Source organism: Xenopus tropicalis, chromosome 5 (assembly GCF_000004195.4).
Source record: "Xenopus tropicalis strain Nigerian chromosome 5, UCB_Xtro_10.0, whole genome shotgun sequence".
NCBI lineage: Eukaryota > Metazoa > Chordata > Amphibia > Anura > Pipidae > Xenopus > Xenopus tropicalis.
Window position 1 is genome coordinate 33,729,645 of NC_030681.2, and position 17,335 is coordinate 33,746,979.

The window sequence follows — 17,335 nt, forward strand, 5'->3', positions numbered from 1 at the left end:
TTGTGATACTAATATCTACAGTTAGTATTGATGTTGGTATATATACAGTAGAACCCCCATTTTACGTTTTTCAGGGGACCATGAAAAAAAGATGTAAAATCAGGGAAAGTGTAAAATCAGGGAAATGTGTTAAGGACACATAAATGTCAATGATTTAAAGGAAATAAGTACAGGAATCATTTTTTATTTGCAACACAGTTCCTTTACTGAGTTATTTCACAGGTTTTAGCAGAAGTACTGAAACAACTTTTTACAGTACTGTAAAACATTTTGCATTTAATGCATGTGTTTGCTAAAAGTTTGAATATCACTATAAATTAATAAGATGCGGAAAAGAATACTGTACAGCACTGAAACAAAAATCTGTACTCTTTTAAAAATCTGCACCTTGTACAGCTGTTCCCCATACTTGTGCAACTCTCACGGTATTTTGTACGCTCCCGGATAGGTACGCATGCGCAGTATGAAATATGAGGCGATAGTGGTGACGCTGACCTTCCTAAGATGGTGCCTGTGATCGTAAGACATGGGGGAAACTTTAATTCCTAAAGTAAGCTGTATTTTTATCTTAAAACTAAGCGATTTGCTAGGGAGAGGCATGATAAAAACAGTGTAAAATGCGGGAAATTCATATGTAAAATCCGGGAATAGAGCCCATAGGAATGCATTAAAATTGGTGGGACCACAAAAAAACGGTGTAAAAAGCGGGAAAACTTAAAATCCGGGGATGTAAATTGGGGGTTCTACTGTAGTTTGTGTATGTGAGTGTATATATAGGTCAGTGTGGGTCTGTATGTGAGTGTATAGATAGGTCAGTATGGGTCTGTATGTGAGTGGATAGATAGGTCAGTATGGGTCTGTATGTGAGTGGATAGATAGGTCAGTATGGGTCTGTATGTGAGTGGATAGATAGGTCAGTGTGGGTCTGTATGTGAGTGTATAGATAGGTCACTGTGGGTCTGTATGTGAGTGGATAGATAGGTCAGTATGGGTCTGTATGTGAGTGGATAGATAGGTCAGTGTGGGTCTGTATGTGAGTGTATAGATAGGTCAGTGTGGGTCTGTATGTGAGTGGATAGATAGGTCAGTGTGGGTCTGTATGTGAGTGTATAGATAGGTCAGTGTGGGTCTGTATGTGAGTGTATAGATAGGTCAGTATGGGTCTGTATGTGAGTGGATAGATAGGTCAGTATGGGTCTGTATGTGAGTGGATAGATAGGTCAGTATGGGTCTGTATGTGAGTGGATAGATAGGTCAGTATGGGTCTGTATGTGAGTGGATAGATAGGTCAGTGTGGGTCTGTATGTGAGTGTATAGATAGGTCAGTGTGGGTCTGTATGTGAGTGTATAGATAGGTCAGTGTGGGTCTGTATGTGAGTATATAGATAGGTCAGTATGGGTCTGTATGTGAGTGGATAGATAGGTCAGTATGGGTCTGTATGTGAGTGGATAGATAGGTCAGTATGGGTCTGTATGTGAGTGGATAGATAGGTCAGTGTGGGTCTGTATGTGAGTGGATAGATAGGTCAGTATGGGTCTGTATGTGAGTGGATAGATAGGTCAGTATGGGTCTGTATGTGAGTGGATAGATAGGTCAGTGTGGGTCTGTATGTGAGTGTATAGATAGGTCAGTGTGGGTCTGTATGTGAGTGGATAGATAGGTCAGTGTGGGTCTGTATGTGAGTGTATAGATAGGTCAGTGTGGGTCTGTATGTGAGTGTATAGATAGGTCAGTATGGGTCTGTATGTGAGTGGATAGATAGGTCAGTATGGGTCTGTATGTGAGTGGATAGATAGGTCAGTATGGGTCTGTATGTGAGTGGATAGATAGGTCAGTATGGGTCTGTATGTGAGTGGATAGATAGGTCAGTGTGGGTCTGTATGTGAGTGTATAGATAGGTCAGTGTGGGTCTGTATGTGAGTGTATAGATAGGTCAGTGTGGGTCTGTATGTGAGTATATAGATAGGTCAGTATGGGTCTGTATGTGAGTGGATAGATAGGTCAGTATGGGTCTGTATGTGAGTGGATAGATAGGTCAGTATGGGTCTGTATGTGAGTGGATAGATAGGTCAGTGTGGGTCTGTATGTGAGTGGATAGATAGGTCAGTATGGGTCTGTATGTGAGTGGATAGATAGGTCAGTATGGGTCTGTATGTGAGTGGATAGATAGGTCAGTATGGGTCTGTATGTGAGTGTATAGATAGGTCAGTATGGGTCTGTATGTGAGTGTATAGATAGGTCAGTGTGGGTCTGTATGTGAGTGTATATATAGGTCAGTATGGGTCTGTATGTGAGTGTATATATAGGTCAGTATGGGTCTGTATGTGAGTGGATAGATAGGTCAGTGTGGGTCTGTATGTGAGTGGATAGATAGGTCAGTATGGGTCTGTATGTGAGTGGATAGATAGGTCAGTATGGGTCTGTATCTGAGTGGATACAGTGGTGTGAAAAACTATTTGCCCCCTTCCTGATTTCTTACTCTTTTGCATATTTGTCACACAAAATGTTTCTGATCATCAAACACATTTAACTATTAGTCAAAGATAACACAAGTAAACACAAAATGCAGTTTTTAAATGAGGGTTTTTATTATTTAGGGAGAAAAAAAATCCAAACCTACATGGCCCTGTGTGAAAAAGTAATTGCCCCCTGAACCTAATAACTGGTTGGGCCACAATTAGCAGCAATAACTGCAATCAAGCCTTTGCAATAACTTGCAACAAGTCTTTTACAGTGCTCTGGAGGAATTTTGGCCCACTCATCTTTGCAGAATTGTTGTAATTCAGCTTTATTTGAGGGTTTTCTAGCATGAACCGCCTTTTTAAGGTCATTCCACAACATCTCAATAGGATTCAGGTCAGGACTTTGACTAGGCCACTCCAAAGTCTTCATTTTGTTTTTCTTCAGCCATTCAGAGGTGGATTTGCTGGTGTGTTTTGGGTCATTGTCCTGCTGCAGCACCCAAGATCGCTTCAGCTTGAGTTGACGAACAGATGGCCGGACATTCTCCTTCAGGATTTTTTGGTAGACAGTAGAATTCATGGTTCCATCTATCACAGCAAGCCTTCCAGGTCCTGAAGCAGCAAAACAACCCCAGACCATCACACTACCACCACCATATTTTACTGTTGGTATGATGTTCTTTTTCTGAAATGCTGTGTTACTTTTACGCCAGATGTAACAGGACACGCACCTTCCAAAAAGTTCAACTTTTGTCTCGTCGGTCCACAAGGTATTTTCTCAAAAGTCTTGGCAATCATTGAGATGTTTTTTAGCAAAATTGAGACGAGCCTTAATGTTCTTTTTGCTTAAAAGTGGTTTGCGCCTTGGAAATCTGCCATGCAGGCCGTTTTTGCCCAGTCTCTTTCTTATGGTGGAGTCGTGAACACTGACCTTAATTGAGGCAAGTGAGGCCTGCAGTTCTTTAGATGTTGTCCTGGGGTCTTTTGTGGCCTCTCGGATGAGTTGTCTCTACGCTCTTGGGGTAATTTTGGTCGGCCGGCCACTCCTGGGAAGGTTCACCACTGTTCCATGTTTTTGCCATTTGTGGATAATGGCTCTCACTGTGGTTCGCTGGAGTCCCAAAGCTTTAGAAATGGCTTTATAACCTTTACCAGACTGATAGATCTCAATTACTTTTGTTCTCATTTGTTCCTCAATTTCTTTGGATCTTGGCATGATGTCTAGCTTTTGAGGTGCTTTTGGTCTACTTCTCTGTGTCAGGTAGCTCCTATTTAAGTGATTTCTTGATTGAAACAGGTGTGGCAGTAATCAGGCCTGGGGGTGACTACAGAAATTGATATTGAAATTGAAAATTGAAATTGATAAACCACAGTTAAGTTATTTTTTAACAAGGGGGGCAATCACTTTTTCACACAGGGCCATGTAGATTTGGAGTTTTTTTTTCTCCCTTAATAACGTAAACCTTCATTTAAAAACTGCATTTTGTGTTCAATTATGTTATCTTTGACTAATAGTTAACGGTTTTTGATGAGCAGAAACATTTAAGTGTGACAAACATGCAAAAGAATAAGAAATCAGGAAGGGGGCAAATAGTTTTTCACACCACTGTAGATAGGTCAGTATGGGTCTGTATGTGAGTGGATAGATAGGTCAGTGTGGGTCTGTATGTGAGTGTATAGATAGGTCAGTGTGGGTCTGTATGTGAGTGGATAGATAGGTCAGTATGGGTCTGTATGTGAGTGGATAGATAGGTCAGTATAGGTCTGTATGTGAGTGGATAGATAGGTCAGTATGGGTCTGTATGTGAGTGGATAGATAGGTCAGTATGGGTCTGTATGTGAGTGTATAGATAGGTCAGTATGGGTCTGTATGTGAGTGGATAGATAGGTCAGTGTGGGTCTGTATGTGAGTGTATAGATAGGTCACTGTGGGTCTGTATGTGAGTGGATAGATAGGTCAGTATGGGTCTGTATGTGAGTGGATAGATAGGTCAGTGTGGGTCTGTATGTGAGTGGATAGATAGGTCACTGTGGGTCTGTATGTGAGTGGATAGATAGGTCAGTATGGGTCTGTATGTGAGTGGATAGATAGGTCAGTATGGGTCTGTATGTGAGTATATAGATAGGTCAGTATGGGTCTGTATGTGAGTGTATAGATAGGTCAGTATGGGTCTGTATGTGAGTGTATAGATAGGTCAGTATGGGTCTGTATGTGAGTGGATAGATAGGTCAGTATGGGTCTGTATGTGAGTGGATAGATAGGTCAGTATGGGTCTGTATGTGAGTGGATAGATAGGTCAGTATGGGTCTGTATGTGAGTGGATAGATAGGTCAGTATGGGTCTGTATGTGAGTGGATAGATAGGTCAGGATAGGTTTATGTATGTAAGTTTATAGATAGGTTGGTATAAGTATGTGTATATACTGTATATGCAGTGAGGTTTGCTTGGAAGGGTTGAACTTGATTGACCTATTTTTAATGTTTTTGTAAAGTTAATAAGGATGCACCAAATCCACAATTTTAGGAACCGGCTGAATCCTTTCAGAAAGATTCTGCCGAATGCTGAACTGAATCCTAATTTGCACAAGGAAGGGTTGAAGAGAACCATGCACACAGTATGGTTGGGTGCATCCCTAAAAATAAATATGTAATGAAATAAGGGAAGGAAGGAGCAAAGTAAGGGGAAAGTGGGAAAAGGCTGAAGGCAGGGAAAGGAAAGGAGGGAAAGAAATAGAAAAAGGTGGTGATGGAGGTAAAGGTATATTTGACTGAGGTTATTAGCTGCATTATATTATATTAATAGCTGTATGTGGCTATACTATATTACAATGTTTTTGGCTAATTCAGAAAAAGATAATTTGCTAATTTTGGTTGGCTTTATCCAACCAAGGCCACCACATAATTTAGGCCCCCTCTTGTAAGATGTCATTTTATGAAATGGGATTGGTGAGTTGCTGAGTACATACAACTTGGCCAGCGTGGGCTTTATATTGACTCCAGTGCTACAGGATAGCAGCCCCACTGCCTCCTTCCCTTTAAATAGTTCGTTCTTTCATTCACAAGTGCCAATGAAATCGACTGCACTTAAAAGAAAACACCTTATTCCTTGATATTTTGTTAAAATAAGTTTAATTAAAAAAAAAAAATTGTAAACCTTAAATAAATACATTTTAAGCAAATTATCAAAGCAGATCCCCAGGCAGCAGAATTTGCCCAAGTAACAGACCAATAAATTAAAAACAAACTGATAAAATAATATTTAATTGTGAGTGCGTTTCTGATTCCTGGTTTTACGTAGGCCGTCCTGCTCCAAAGCGAGGCCTGGATCTGGGAATGGGGGGAAAACAGAATTGAATGAAGTAAAGCACGGCATTAGCAAAAGGTCAGAAATAACAGCAATTAAAAAGAATTATTCTAATGAGGAAAATAAAACCAGTTTATGTGTTATCTGACAATGGCCCATGGGAGGGACAATCCCAAGCTTCTGACTGGTAGTTTGCCATGTAGCCCAGAATAGTGACATTCCCAGAGTCTGATACCTTTTATTTGTTGGCCATAATCGTGCTATGGAACTTTAGATACAACATATTCATGACGTTGAGCAGGAAGTCTTGAAGAGCAAATGTTATGTTTTCTGGGATCTCTAGGGGAGTAATACCTGTCTCTGTATTAATGGCAAGTATGTCTCCTTTGCAGTTTTTCTATTCTTGGTAAGAGAGCTGCTAATGTGTGCACCTTATCCACCACTCTGATACACACCCACACTGGGGCACACCAGAGCCGCGGGCAACTGATGGACCAACCACCCGCACAAGCACACACACACACAATCCTAACCCCGGACTGGGGTTTAAAATAGGCCCTAGCATTTCAAGTACACAGAGGCACAAACAGCCCCCACCAGCCCAATAAATAGTTACTGTATATGGCATCTTATAGCAGATGCCATAGACGGATGTGGCCTGCCCAGTGGGTTGTAGGGTCACCTGGGAGCAGGGAAACGCTTTGCGTTGTGGCGCTCTGCAGGTAAAGTATTCCAGGAATGGTTTGTTTATAGCAGAGTTGACCTGGAACTACTACATTAGTTAGATTAACTACTACACAAGCTACTAAACATTCATTCTGGGTTTCACAATGACCTTTTTTTACAATGGATTCCCTACAGACTGGCCTATGAAATGTGTTTATGGATGCTATCCACATAAATGTACTTTACCTGAGAATCTTTTCTGTGTTCAGTTGTCGAGTATTGGAGAGAGCAGAGGCCTTGATCTGTGCTTCCAGTCTGGCGTATATACCCCCAGCTTGCTACAAAGAAAAAGGTAAAGCATTTAGATTTGCCTTTACATTCCCCAGAAATTCCTACTAGAGGACATTCAGTACAGATAGGCCCTAATTCTTACTTCTTTTCCTTCCTTGGCTTTGACACGTTCCAAGTCCCCAAGCCTTATTTTGATAAGGTGACCTGTGATTTCTGTCATTCTTCGTTGATCTGTCAAAATAATTTTTAGTGAATATACGTGTAGTAATATAGATTATATTCTCCAGTCTGTAGAGGACTTCCCCCCCACACAATCACATAACCACAAGAACAATACCTGCAGTACAAATAACCTTTAATCTGCCATATGTAACATTCACATCCAACTGTAGGGCAGGCGTCTGTCCAGAAAGAGACAGGGGTTGCAGCCAAGGAGAAAAGCTAAAAAGAATGTTAAATATCTGGCATTTTCCTAGATTAATTTATCCTAACAGTGATTAATACGCTATTCAGGTTTCCTATATACACAGACAGCAGACCAGTCTGCTCTTGTTTTAGAAGAATAAACTTTTTCATTTGTCTGTTACATATGCTGTGCAAAATTGATAATTTCCTTGTTTTGTGGAAAGCTCTGCTGCAAATAAAACACAGGTAAATACCTGCTTGAAGTTATCCCTTTTGTCGCTGTTTCTTATTCTGAAAAAAGTTACTACTTCTGCCATTTTAAGTCAACAGAGCTCAATTTTGAGCTGCATTACATTGTCTGGGGCCAAAGGTGTCGAGCCAATACTGCTACCCTCACCTCATCTTTTCTGTACTTCAACTGGAGCGGGATGGGGGGGAATCAATACTGCAGAGAGAGCATTAGCACACTTTGCACTAAAAGAAGTAAAAAAAATAAACATTTTGCTCTTGAATGACCAGGGTTGACATTTGCCACCACTGGTTGTCAGATAGCAGGAGTGGCACAGAATGATACACTCTTATATAGTCATGGAGCTCCTAATATGTTTAGTTGTATCAGTTTCTATCAGTGCACAGGTAACATTGTACTTTAGTCATAATTAAAATATATGGGGCTGATTCATCAACTGACATTAATTTTTACCCCGTGGACTTTGGAAATGAATGTGTTCATCTGTTCAAAGTTGTCTGCACTTTCTGACCAGTTAAAATTGTCTTTAATAGAATAATTCCTTAAATTTTACAGGTATGGGATCTGTTATCCAGAAAGTTACAAATTACAAGAAGGACATTTCCTATAGAGTCTATAATAAGCAAATAATTCTTATTTTTTTAAATAATTCCCTTTTTCTCTGTAATAATAAAACAGTACCTGTACTTGATCCCAACTAAGATATAAATAATCCTTATTGGGGCAGAACAGTCCTATCGGGTTTATTTCATGTTTAAATGATTTTTAAGCAGACTTAAGGTATGGAGACCCAAATTATGGAAAGCTCCCTTACCCAGAAAACCCCAATTCCTGAGCATTCTGGATAACAGCATTAAGCATTAAATAAAAATAATGAAAGGAAATGTACCATCCTCCCTTTGGGCATCTTGGTTAAATCTCAGCGAGCGAGAAGCATCCCACTTATTCCTCTGCAGGCTAACTCTGTCAAGAGAAAGTCATTATAAGTATTGTGTGCCTTGCTGGGCTTAACAACATTATCCAAAACTAGCTTTCTGAATACTCACGTAAATGGAGATGAATCTCGAGATGGCTGTAAAAGGAGGCAAAAATATGATTAAAGAGATTAAAATTTGCCTTTAAACATAATAGAAAAGAGTAAAATTCTATGCAGAGAAGCAGTCTCATGTAGTGGCATTGGGATGCGCATGCCAACAACCAAGGAGGTTTTCCTACCTCTTGAATTCCAACTGTTGGCCACTACAAGCCCACCCCTAGACTAACTCCAAAGGCCGTGTACGGGGTATAGATCTCAGTTATGGGTAATTTTATAGTTTCCATAATGACAAGTGAGAGGTCACAGTTCTGATATTAAAGTTGAGAACTCTCTCTTTATTTTGGCAACGCACTGGTTATTAGAACTAGGAGTCACACAGAAGCAGCAGAATCCATGACTAATATAGGAGGCCACAGCCGCATGTTACACTTACATTCTGTGTATATAACTTACCTTTTCCTGCTGCCTTTCCTTTTTATGGATACTTGGGGAGGAGATGTGCTTTTTTGCCAGTTTAGCAGATCTCTTTGGCTTCTCTTTTCTTCCTGCTGCAAAACAAACCAGTAACTAAAATGGTGTCTGAGACTAACAACAGCTGATATTGTTTGTGAAGGTTCTCATTGCTACAGATTTACCATGCCCTGGATGAATAAGTCAGATCAACTGGACTTGCTGTGTTTTTCTTGAAAAAGGTACAGATTTTCACTGAACACATCAAAACAGTGAACCAACATCACATTTCATGAGAATATGTACAAGATAACACACTGGCAATTCTTGACTGCTTGGTAAGAGTCAGAGAGGGTGGAAAGCTGGAAATGGAGGTCTACAGGAAACCACAGAGCAGACAAGATCCCCACCAGCACAGGGGCTAAGGCAAGAGAGTTGGGACATCTCAGAGGGGCCCTTAAAACTTGCAGGTATTCAGAATGGCCTTTGTTAAAACTGGCAGAAACAGAAGCAATAACACCAGAACCACCCAGCTGGAAAGCATGACAGGTGCAAAAACTTGGTCCTCTCCCATATGTAGCTGGGGTGGCAGAAAAAACAGAAAAAAAGGACTCAGCCGTGTACCTACATCTAAAGGTAAAAGGACACACATTTGAAGATTGCCAGGTTCACATTCTGGACAGGGAGGAGAACTGGTTCAAAAGAGATGTTAAAGAGGCAATATATGTGAAAACAGAAAAACTGAGTTTGAATAGAGGCCTGGGGGGGGGGGGAATGTTGTTTTAATAACACCTCAAAGTTCCAATCATGCTAATACAATCAACACCTCACCTTCATGAGATCCCTGATCCTATGCTGGTTATGATAAACAGAGTATGCTGATTGGAGAAACAATCTTTCTATAAGTCCCTTTGAATTGAGAAGCCAGTTGGATGAGTGGCAAAACGACTTTGACAAAAAGTCCAGTTGATCTGACTTATTACTACAGAGACAGGCGATATTCTTATACTGTGGTACAAACTACCATAAAGGTGATTTTTGTAGAGCATAAAAAGCCCACAAAGACTCGCCATCAGTAATCATGGGGACCCTATACTATTTAGATATCAGGGCCCTCCCCAAAGAGGCCCCCCAATTATTAGCACCTGGGCTCCCTGGGTTGTGGGCCCCGCTGACAAGTAGAGTGTGGCCCCAATGGAAACAATTCCCAGAGAATGCATGGTCATGCCCAGATTTACCCAAACCAACCTTTTCATCACCCACAAGTCACACTCTCGCAGTCCCTGACTGGAGTACCCCCTGATGAATGACAACTATTTACAGGAGACACTTTCTTGTCTCTATAATTCCTGTGCCAGAGACACGCAGCTCTCTCCTCTCTCCTGCTCTCCCCCTCAAGAATGCTAAGAACTCCCTCCCCCCCTTAGGAATGTGTGATCTGAGCCAATCAGCAGGAAACTTCCTCATTGTCTTACACACTGGCATGTACAGGGGTCTTGGTGCAGGAGCGAGGCATTATGAGCCAGCGCTACACATTAGAACTGCTTTCAGGTAACCTATTGTTTCTCCTACTCCCATGTAACTGGAGGAGTCCCAAGCCAGACTTGGATTTCTTACTATTGAGTGCTATTCTGATACCTACTGGGAGCTGCTATCTTGCTCCCTTCCCATTGTTCTGCTGATTGGCTGCTGGGGGGTGGGATGTTACTCCAACTTGCAGCGCAGCAGTAAAGTGTGACTGAAGTTTATCAGAGCACAAGTCACATGGCTGTGGCACCCTGGGAAATGATGAATATGGCTAGCCCCACATGAAATTTCAAAATTAAATATAAAAAAATCTGTTCATGTTTTTGAAAAACAGATTTCAATGCAGGTTTCTGCTGGAGAAGCTCTATTAACTTATGTGTTTTGAAAAAAACAGGTATATAGACAAGCTGTGACAAATAAAAAATGTTTTCAAGATATATGTAATCTATAAAGGCTGGAGTGAACAGATGCCTAACATAATAGCCAGAACACTACTTCCTCCTTTACAGCTCTCTAACCTGTTAAAAGTCAGTAACCAATCAGTGACTTGAGGGGGGACATATGTTTGCTTTCAAATCTGACTTGTGTGCTAAGGATCAAAAGCAAATTAACTGCAGTTATGTCCCATGTGCCCCCCCCTAAAGTCACTGACTAAGAGGTTAGGGAGCTGAAATTAGGAAGTAGAGATTACATTTTTTAGCTTACTAAAAATATTACAAATTTTTATTTTGAACAGCCTATCCTACCCAATTTCATTTTTACGCTGAACTGTTCCATTAAAACTGGCGATAAATGAGCTGATGAAAGCTGCCCTTCCAAACCAAGTTGGCAGCTGACTGACTGGCGCATGAAACTATAAACCATTACCCTATAAACACTGCCGTGTTACATTTTGGCTTTATTTAGATTTTGATGAAGAAATTGTCAGCGAGACAATTGTGCTTTGGTTTTACATCTCTACCTTGTTTTCTAGATATTTCTTCCTCATCTCCAACTTCATCTTCAGTGACTTCAGAACCAGTGGTATAATCCTCCTCTTCCGACAGCAAAGACTGTTGTTTCTGGTAAGAACAGAGATTATATATATATATATTTGTAAAAAATGTCACTTTAGTACCAAGCATTCTCAAGCAGGACACATGACCCAACGAGCTGAAAGTAAACGTATGTAAAAGATCTGTACATAGTGCTGATCTCCCTGTGACTTCCTGTTCTTATGAATCTCTCCTGCATAATCTCAATATTGCTGTATTTGTTATATGTTTTTGCACAAAACACACAGAGAAGAAGGCACGAGGTACCGGATCATGAAAGGCCTGAAGATTCATAGAAATAATTCCTTAAGTAAATAGCACAACCATTCCAAAAAAATGTATATGTACCTGTGTGTAGAGTCTAGCGATAATAACAAATGAAGACCTGCACCTGAACTGCACTTTGTCTCAGAATATGACTCTCTACATCATACTAAAAGTTAACATACAGATGAAAAACCCCTTTAAGGCATGAATGGACCCAGAACCCAGCCTAAGCACAAGTGTCTCAGAGTTGGAAAGTAATTTTAAGGGCTCTGGCACATGGGGAGATTAGTCACCCCCGGCAAAACTCCCTGTTCGCGGGCGACTAATCTCCCCGAGTTGCCATCATCTGCCATCCCACCGGTTGCCATCACCTGCCATCCCAAGTGTAAGTCGCCCGCGAACAGGGAGTTTTGGCGTGTGCCATCCCACCGGCGACTTACACTTTCGCCGGTGGGATGGCAGGTGATGGCAACTCGGGGAGATTAGTCGCCCGTGAACAGGGAGTTTTGTCGCGGGCGACTAATCTCCCCGTGTGCCAGAGCCCTTAGCATTTTGTCTGAGAAGATAAGTGTAGGCAAATAAACAAATTATACCCCACCCACTCACTGGCCCCAAATCAGGCTGATCCAGTCATATCAATGCACCAATGTGGTCCTAGTGATTTATATGCAATCTGCCCAATTTTGAGCTCAAAATTCATTAGGCCTCATACATGGGCCAATAAACTGCCCAGAGGAGCATGTGTATGCCCAGCTTCAGACTAAATGGAGTATTTCTACAAAAGCAGTGTGTGGCCTCACTATCCTGGCATCCTGGAAACAGGTTGACCTCTTCTGTTTGGGCCAGTGGAACAATGTGGAGGTGTATCTGGCACCTATGCATTCAACTCTCTTGGTCCAAACAGAAAATTCCTGAATCCAGAATATTATCATTTACAGATTCCAGTAGAAACACAAACAAAAAATATTGTCATGCTTTAGTTTCCCCTTTCCTAAACCTCTTAAACCAAAGTGGGAGCAATGGAAGGCCCTTATCAGTTACTTACCAGCTGTAGGCTGAAGTTCTTCAGTGAAAGAAACTAACCAATGAGAAACAAAGAGAAGTATATAACTGACAGGGAAGAGGAGTGTGGGTTACAGTATTTAAGACACAAATGTATAAATCTATGGAGGCATAAAGTAAAAATGGCAAAAATAATTAAAATTGTGTTCAGTCACCAGCTATCACGTGGGACCAATGCGCAGCTCTATTTCCATTATGTAAAATCCTATACACTTATAGGGTATTGGCTGAGGTTTGATTTCAGTTCTTAGATAATCACATGTTCCCATCTCTGATTCATACTGCTCAGGCCCAGTAACAGCAAAGTCAGAACTGATTCATTTCATTTAACGTAACAGTTACTTCTCCCCTTTACATGTAAAATATTTTTGTTGAATCTGATGTCCTGCGTTTCCTCTGTTGCTATAAGGTTTGCTCCATTCAGCCTTTTTTCTGTTGAGCGAAACCAAGTCCCACTTGCCTGTTGTATTTAGTGGAACTTTAGATACTACATATTTATAAACTGCCCCCAGAAGCCCTGCCAAATATAATTGCATTCTAAATAAAAATATTTTAAGGCTCATTTACAAACACATTGTAGGGTGCAAATCACAATGTTTGTTCCTAATCATGCATTTGAAAAGGCATTGGTGTTACTGTGCATAACTGCAAGGAGTAGGTTTGGATAAAGGTACCTTTCATGATTAGCATTAATACACCAACCCCATTCTGTCCACTTTAATGCACCCACACTCGCAGCCTTGTTTGTTAATGACCCTTTATTTGTTTTTTGTTTTTAGAAATGTGACAGTGTTTTCTGTTCCCAGGGTTTGTGGACCTTCAGCTTGGAAACACAATTTTCACTGCATGATGCCACTATAGACATTAATAAGAAAAGGATAAATCAGAGGCATAAAGCAATACTGACATGTTCCTATAAGAATTTATAGGAACATGCTAGTATTTCAAAATTGTTGCAGCACAGCAACAGAATATTTCTACCCAAAAGTCCCCAAAGCCACCCCAAGCCCAGTGGTACCAACTTGGCAGTATGGGGACAGAGAGTGTAGAATAAGCCACGGCGATTTCCTACTGTCACACTGGACTGGTGTGATCCTTCTACAGTTTAATTACAAATAAAAACAGAACTCCAGGCTGTGGAAGGATCGCACCGCCTCCAGCCCAGTGTGACTGATGCGATTGCAGAGGAGCCTTTGTTCCCCAGGGAGATTATACGCCTGCAATAAATCTCTGCTACCGTGGACGACTAATCTACTCAAAAAAGCCTTTCTACTGACAATAAAGGTTTTGCTTTAGTTTTTCAAAGTCGTGCAAAGTTTCCTTCTGCAGGCGAGTTTGTGCGACCTTGTAAAAATTCAGCAATGCAAATGCATAGGCCTTTCCACTGGCAATTCCCTTTGTTGTCAGTGGAAAGACATTTTTGAGAGATTTATCACCTATGGTAGAAGAGATCTATCGCAGGCGACTAATCTCTCCGTAGGACATTACCATTACACTAGAATTCCTGGGGGAAAAAATGAAACACTGCATTCATATTAGTGGCTTGCACTTGCACTATTACTATTACATTGCGCTTTCTTTACAATGAAACTGAAACTGAGGAAGAAGAAGAAAAATAATCTAAAACACAAGATAAAAGTCATATTCATATGGCACATAAGGAGCTGAAGTCGTGCATGGCCAGAAAATTCCCCCCAATAAGATTCCCCATTACTTACTGCGTTCATGTCTCCAGTCTTCTGCCCATAAGTATTTGGCTCTAACAGAACATCACATTTCAAACGTGCTTCCTCACCTAAGACAATCCCTGAGTCTCTGCAAGAAGAACATGGTTACAGATGATTTTAACTTGCAAATGATTTCATTTAGGGTGCAATAAGTCCCAGTGTATGAATGAAGAGTAGAGCAGAGCCCCCTTTGGCTTTCTACGTTTACTAACTACTGGCACACAGCAACAATCCTTTCCTTCATTCACGAAGGATTATCTCATTCTCTGTTATACATGGAGTAATCCTGCCTCCCACAGTAACAATGAGAAGAGGTACAGTACCATTCACTCATAAGTGTTCTGAAAAAAAACAAATTTTCTAGTAAACTGGCTCTCACCCATTCAAGTCTTTGGAAAAAGGCACAACAATGACGTCTCTACGCCGCAGTAGATCACTCAGCAAGGTACTTGAAGGGCTTTGGCACATATCTTCCCTGTCACCTCCTCCCAGCAAACCAACGATGTGATCCCTCACTTTACAGCCCTAAAGAAAATTAAAAGGATGATTTCCAATCCAGCTGCATTTAGCATATTCAGAGGTGACGCAGCAGTTGCCAGTGCAAGGCCTACCTTTGGTAGCTGGGCAGGGTCAAAGCGAAGTACTTTTTGGTTGCAGCACAAAAATATGCCAGTGCCAGGGGAATCAAGGGAGCTGGCAGCGCCAGGATAAACTGCAATCTCTGGGTGATATTGGCAGTGGGATAATTCATTGCATAGGAATGACTAGAGTGGAGAAGGTACAAGCAAAGACATGGTTTAAGTATTCTATACAAAACCATTTTAAAGGGGACCTGTCACCCTAAGAAATACTTGCAAATTGTTTTCTATTGTGTTTGTCAAGCAAAATAAAATTCACCTACACTGTAGAAATTATTTTAATCTTATTTTCTTCAGCCTTGGAATTCACAATTGCAATAAGCAGGCAGGCACCATTTTGTGGACACTGTTATTAAGGCAAGCTTTGCATCCTGCCAAAATCTTGTTTCTGTGCCAGTATGGGGGGGACCCAATACCCATGTCAATGCACTGGTTATTAAATTAAATAATGAGGAGGGATGGGGAATGTGAGGGGCACAGCAACATCTAATAAGTTCTGAATTGAAAGTGAAAGTAACTGTCTGTCCCACCTCTATGCCTAAGGCATAGAGGCGGGGCAAGCAATATATGATTGACAGCTGGGATTTCTTAATGCTTTTATAATGGGTTTGGATGTGTTAATAAAAAAAATGGCTTTTGGTTTAATATTTAATTTGAAAAGGACTTTTATTATACAGCTTTTTATGCCTGGGTGACAGGTCCACTTTAAAGGAAAAGAAATATAAAAATTAGAGCTACATTAAAATTAAGAACATGGCAATACCTTTATAAACCTAGGGGAAATGTATCTCCCATTGTTTCTGTGAAAGTGCACAAAGCTATTGTTTGCACTTCAAGTTCAGCAGCCCTATGATACGAGTTCTTTTCCCTAACTTACCTACACGCTTGTTGTGATGTCTGCTGATAGGGCAAGGAATGAGTCCAGCTCCTGCGGATGCTGGAAGACAAGCTGGTCACAGAACTGAACGCTGAAGTTCTACGGGACTGGTATTGAGGTGACAAGCACTGTCAAGGGTCCTGTGGCATCAGGGGGCTTTGACAGACATGATAATCCGATTTAAGGACCAAAAGAGATGAGGTGTTTAAGGTTCTGATAAGGTGTAGCCAGTGTCAATGGGGGGGGGGGGGGAGGGAATGTAAAGGTTACAGGCAGGATAATTGGGTCCTGATAAAATTGACAATAGGGTTTGTGAATGTCACTGAGGTTTTGAATGTAAGCTCCACTGGGGCAGGAACTGGTGAAAATATGTTATTGCAATATAAATAAAAAATAATCTTATGAAAAAGGGTGGCAATACCCAAAACGTGTAAGACCCTGGCCTGATGTTTTAGCTGAGCAAATAAAGATTTACGTGTTATGGGAGACCTTGTTGCTATCCACTACTTCAAGTGATATTAGGTGGGAGTTGGGAACGCCTAGGTACCTGTAGCACCCTTCCATGTGGATTGAGTGGTGAGCTTGAGCAGCTAAACTTTCTCAAATGTAACAGTAACAACAGTAAAACTATAAAAGTAAGAGGTAATAGTGACCGGGCAGGCACTTACTTGCTTACATCTAGCACACGTCAGCCAATTAATTGCGCCCCACAGTCGCCAGTACACATCTCGCCAGGACTTTAATTCTTCGAATAAACTTATTAGATATTCATGAACATCCCACATTTTGTCTCTGTAAATCAGGGGGTATATTTCATAATACGAAACCCAGATGGTCAGTTTAAACGTAGTTAGACTTACTTTTTCCCCCCCATTATTTAGGTTGAATTCCCCTTGAAACATCTCATCTCAGAAAAAGAAGTCATTTGGATCAATTGATGATTTTCCATAGACCAAAACTGCCCAAAGTGCATGGCCCATCCTCACTATGTGCTGAACTACATATGAGCATCAGGAGCTTGCCTATGGGTGTTGGGAATCCAAAAGGAAGTGGCCAAGTTGGCCATGTTTGGTCTGCATTGACCTTAGAGCTCAAGGCTTTTTTTTCATTTTTTCTATTATTAACAGGGCTGCTGGTCTCAGGCTGAATTCCATTTTACTAGATGGCAGAAAAGGAAAATAGGAAGAAATTTCTTTATGGCACATTTTATAGGTCCCACAAGGCTAAAATGTTACCAAACACAAGGGATACAAGCGGACACTGGCTGCCAACACTTGACATAGTCAACAGGCTCTTGATCTGTGAATTAGCCCAATAAAATTCCCTCCTCGGTCGATA

The 17,335-nt window shown here is 41.0% G+C and overlaps 1 protein-coding gene across 1 annotated transcript in view; it reads right to left on the minus strand.

The window, feature by feature from the left end:
- Positions 1 to 5,573: 5,573 nt before the first annotated feature.
- Positions 5,574 to 17,335, minus strand: part of kiaa1841 (uncharacterized protein KIAA1841 homolog) — a 28,646-nt gene continuing 16,884 nt past the window's right edge. The window contains exons 10-21 of the mRNA XM_002939504.4: positions 16,666 to 16,789; positions 15,094 to 15,246; positions 14,862 to 15,007; positions 14,474 to 14,570; positions 12,739 to 12,771; positions 11,354 to 11,453; positions 8,869 to 8,963; positions 8,426 to 8,451; positions 8,269 to 8,342; positions 6,867 to 6,955; positions 6,680 to 6,771; positions 5,574 to 5,790 (exon numbers count right to left, since the gene is read on the minus strand). Of these exons, the coding sequence (XP_002939550.1) occupies positions 5,754 to 5,790; positions 6,680 to 6,771; positions 6,867 to 6,955; positions 8,269 to 8,342; positions 8,426 to 8,451; positions 8,869 to 8,963; positions 11,354 to 11,453; positions 12,739 to 12,771; positions 14,474 to 14,570; positions 14,862 to 15,007; positions 15,094 to 15,246; positions 16,666 to 16,789 (1,066 nt within the window). The 3' untranslated portion in view covers positions 5,574 to 5,753. The remainder of the gene's footprint in view (positions 5,791 to 6,679; positions 6,772 to 6,866; positions 6,956 to 8,268; positions 8,343 to 8,425; positions 8,452 to 8,868; positions 8,964 to 11,353; positions 11,454 to 12,738; positions 12,772 to 14,473; positions 14,571 to 14,861; positions 15,008 to 15,093; positions 15,247 to 16,665; positions 16,790 to 17,335) is intronic.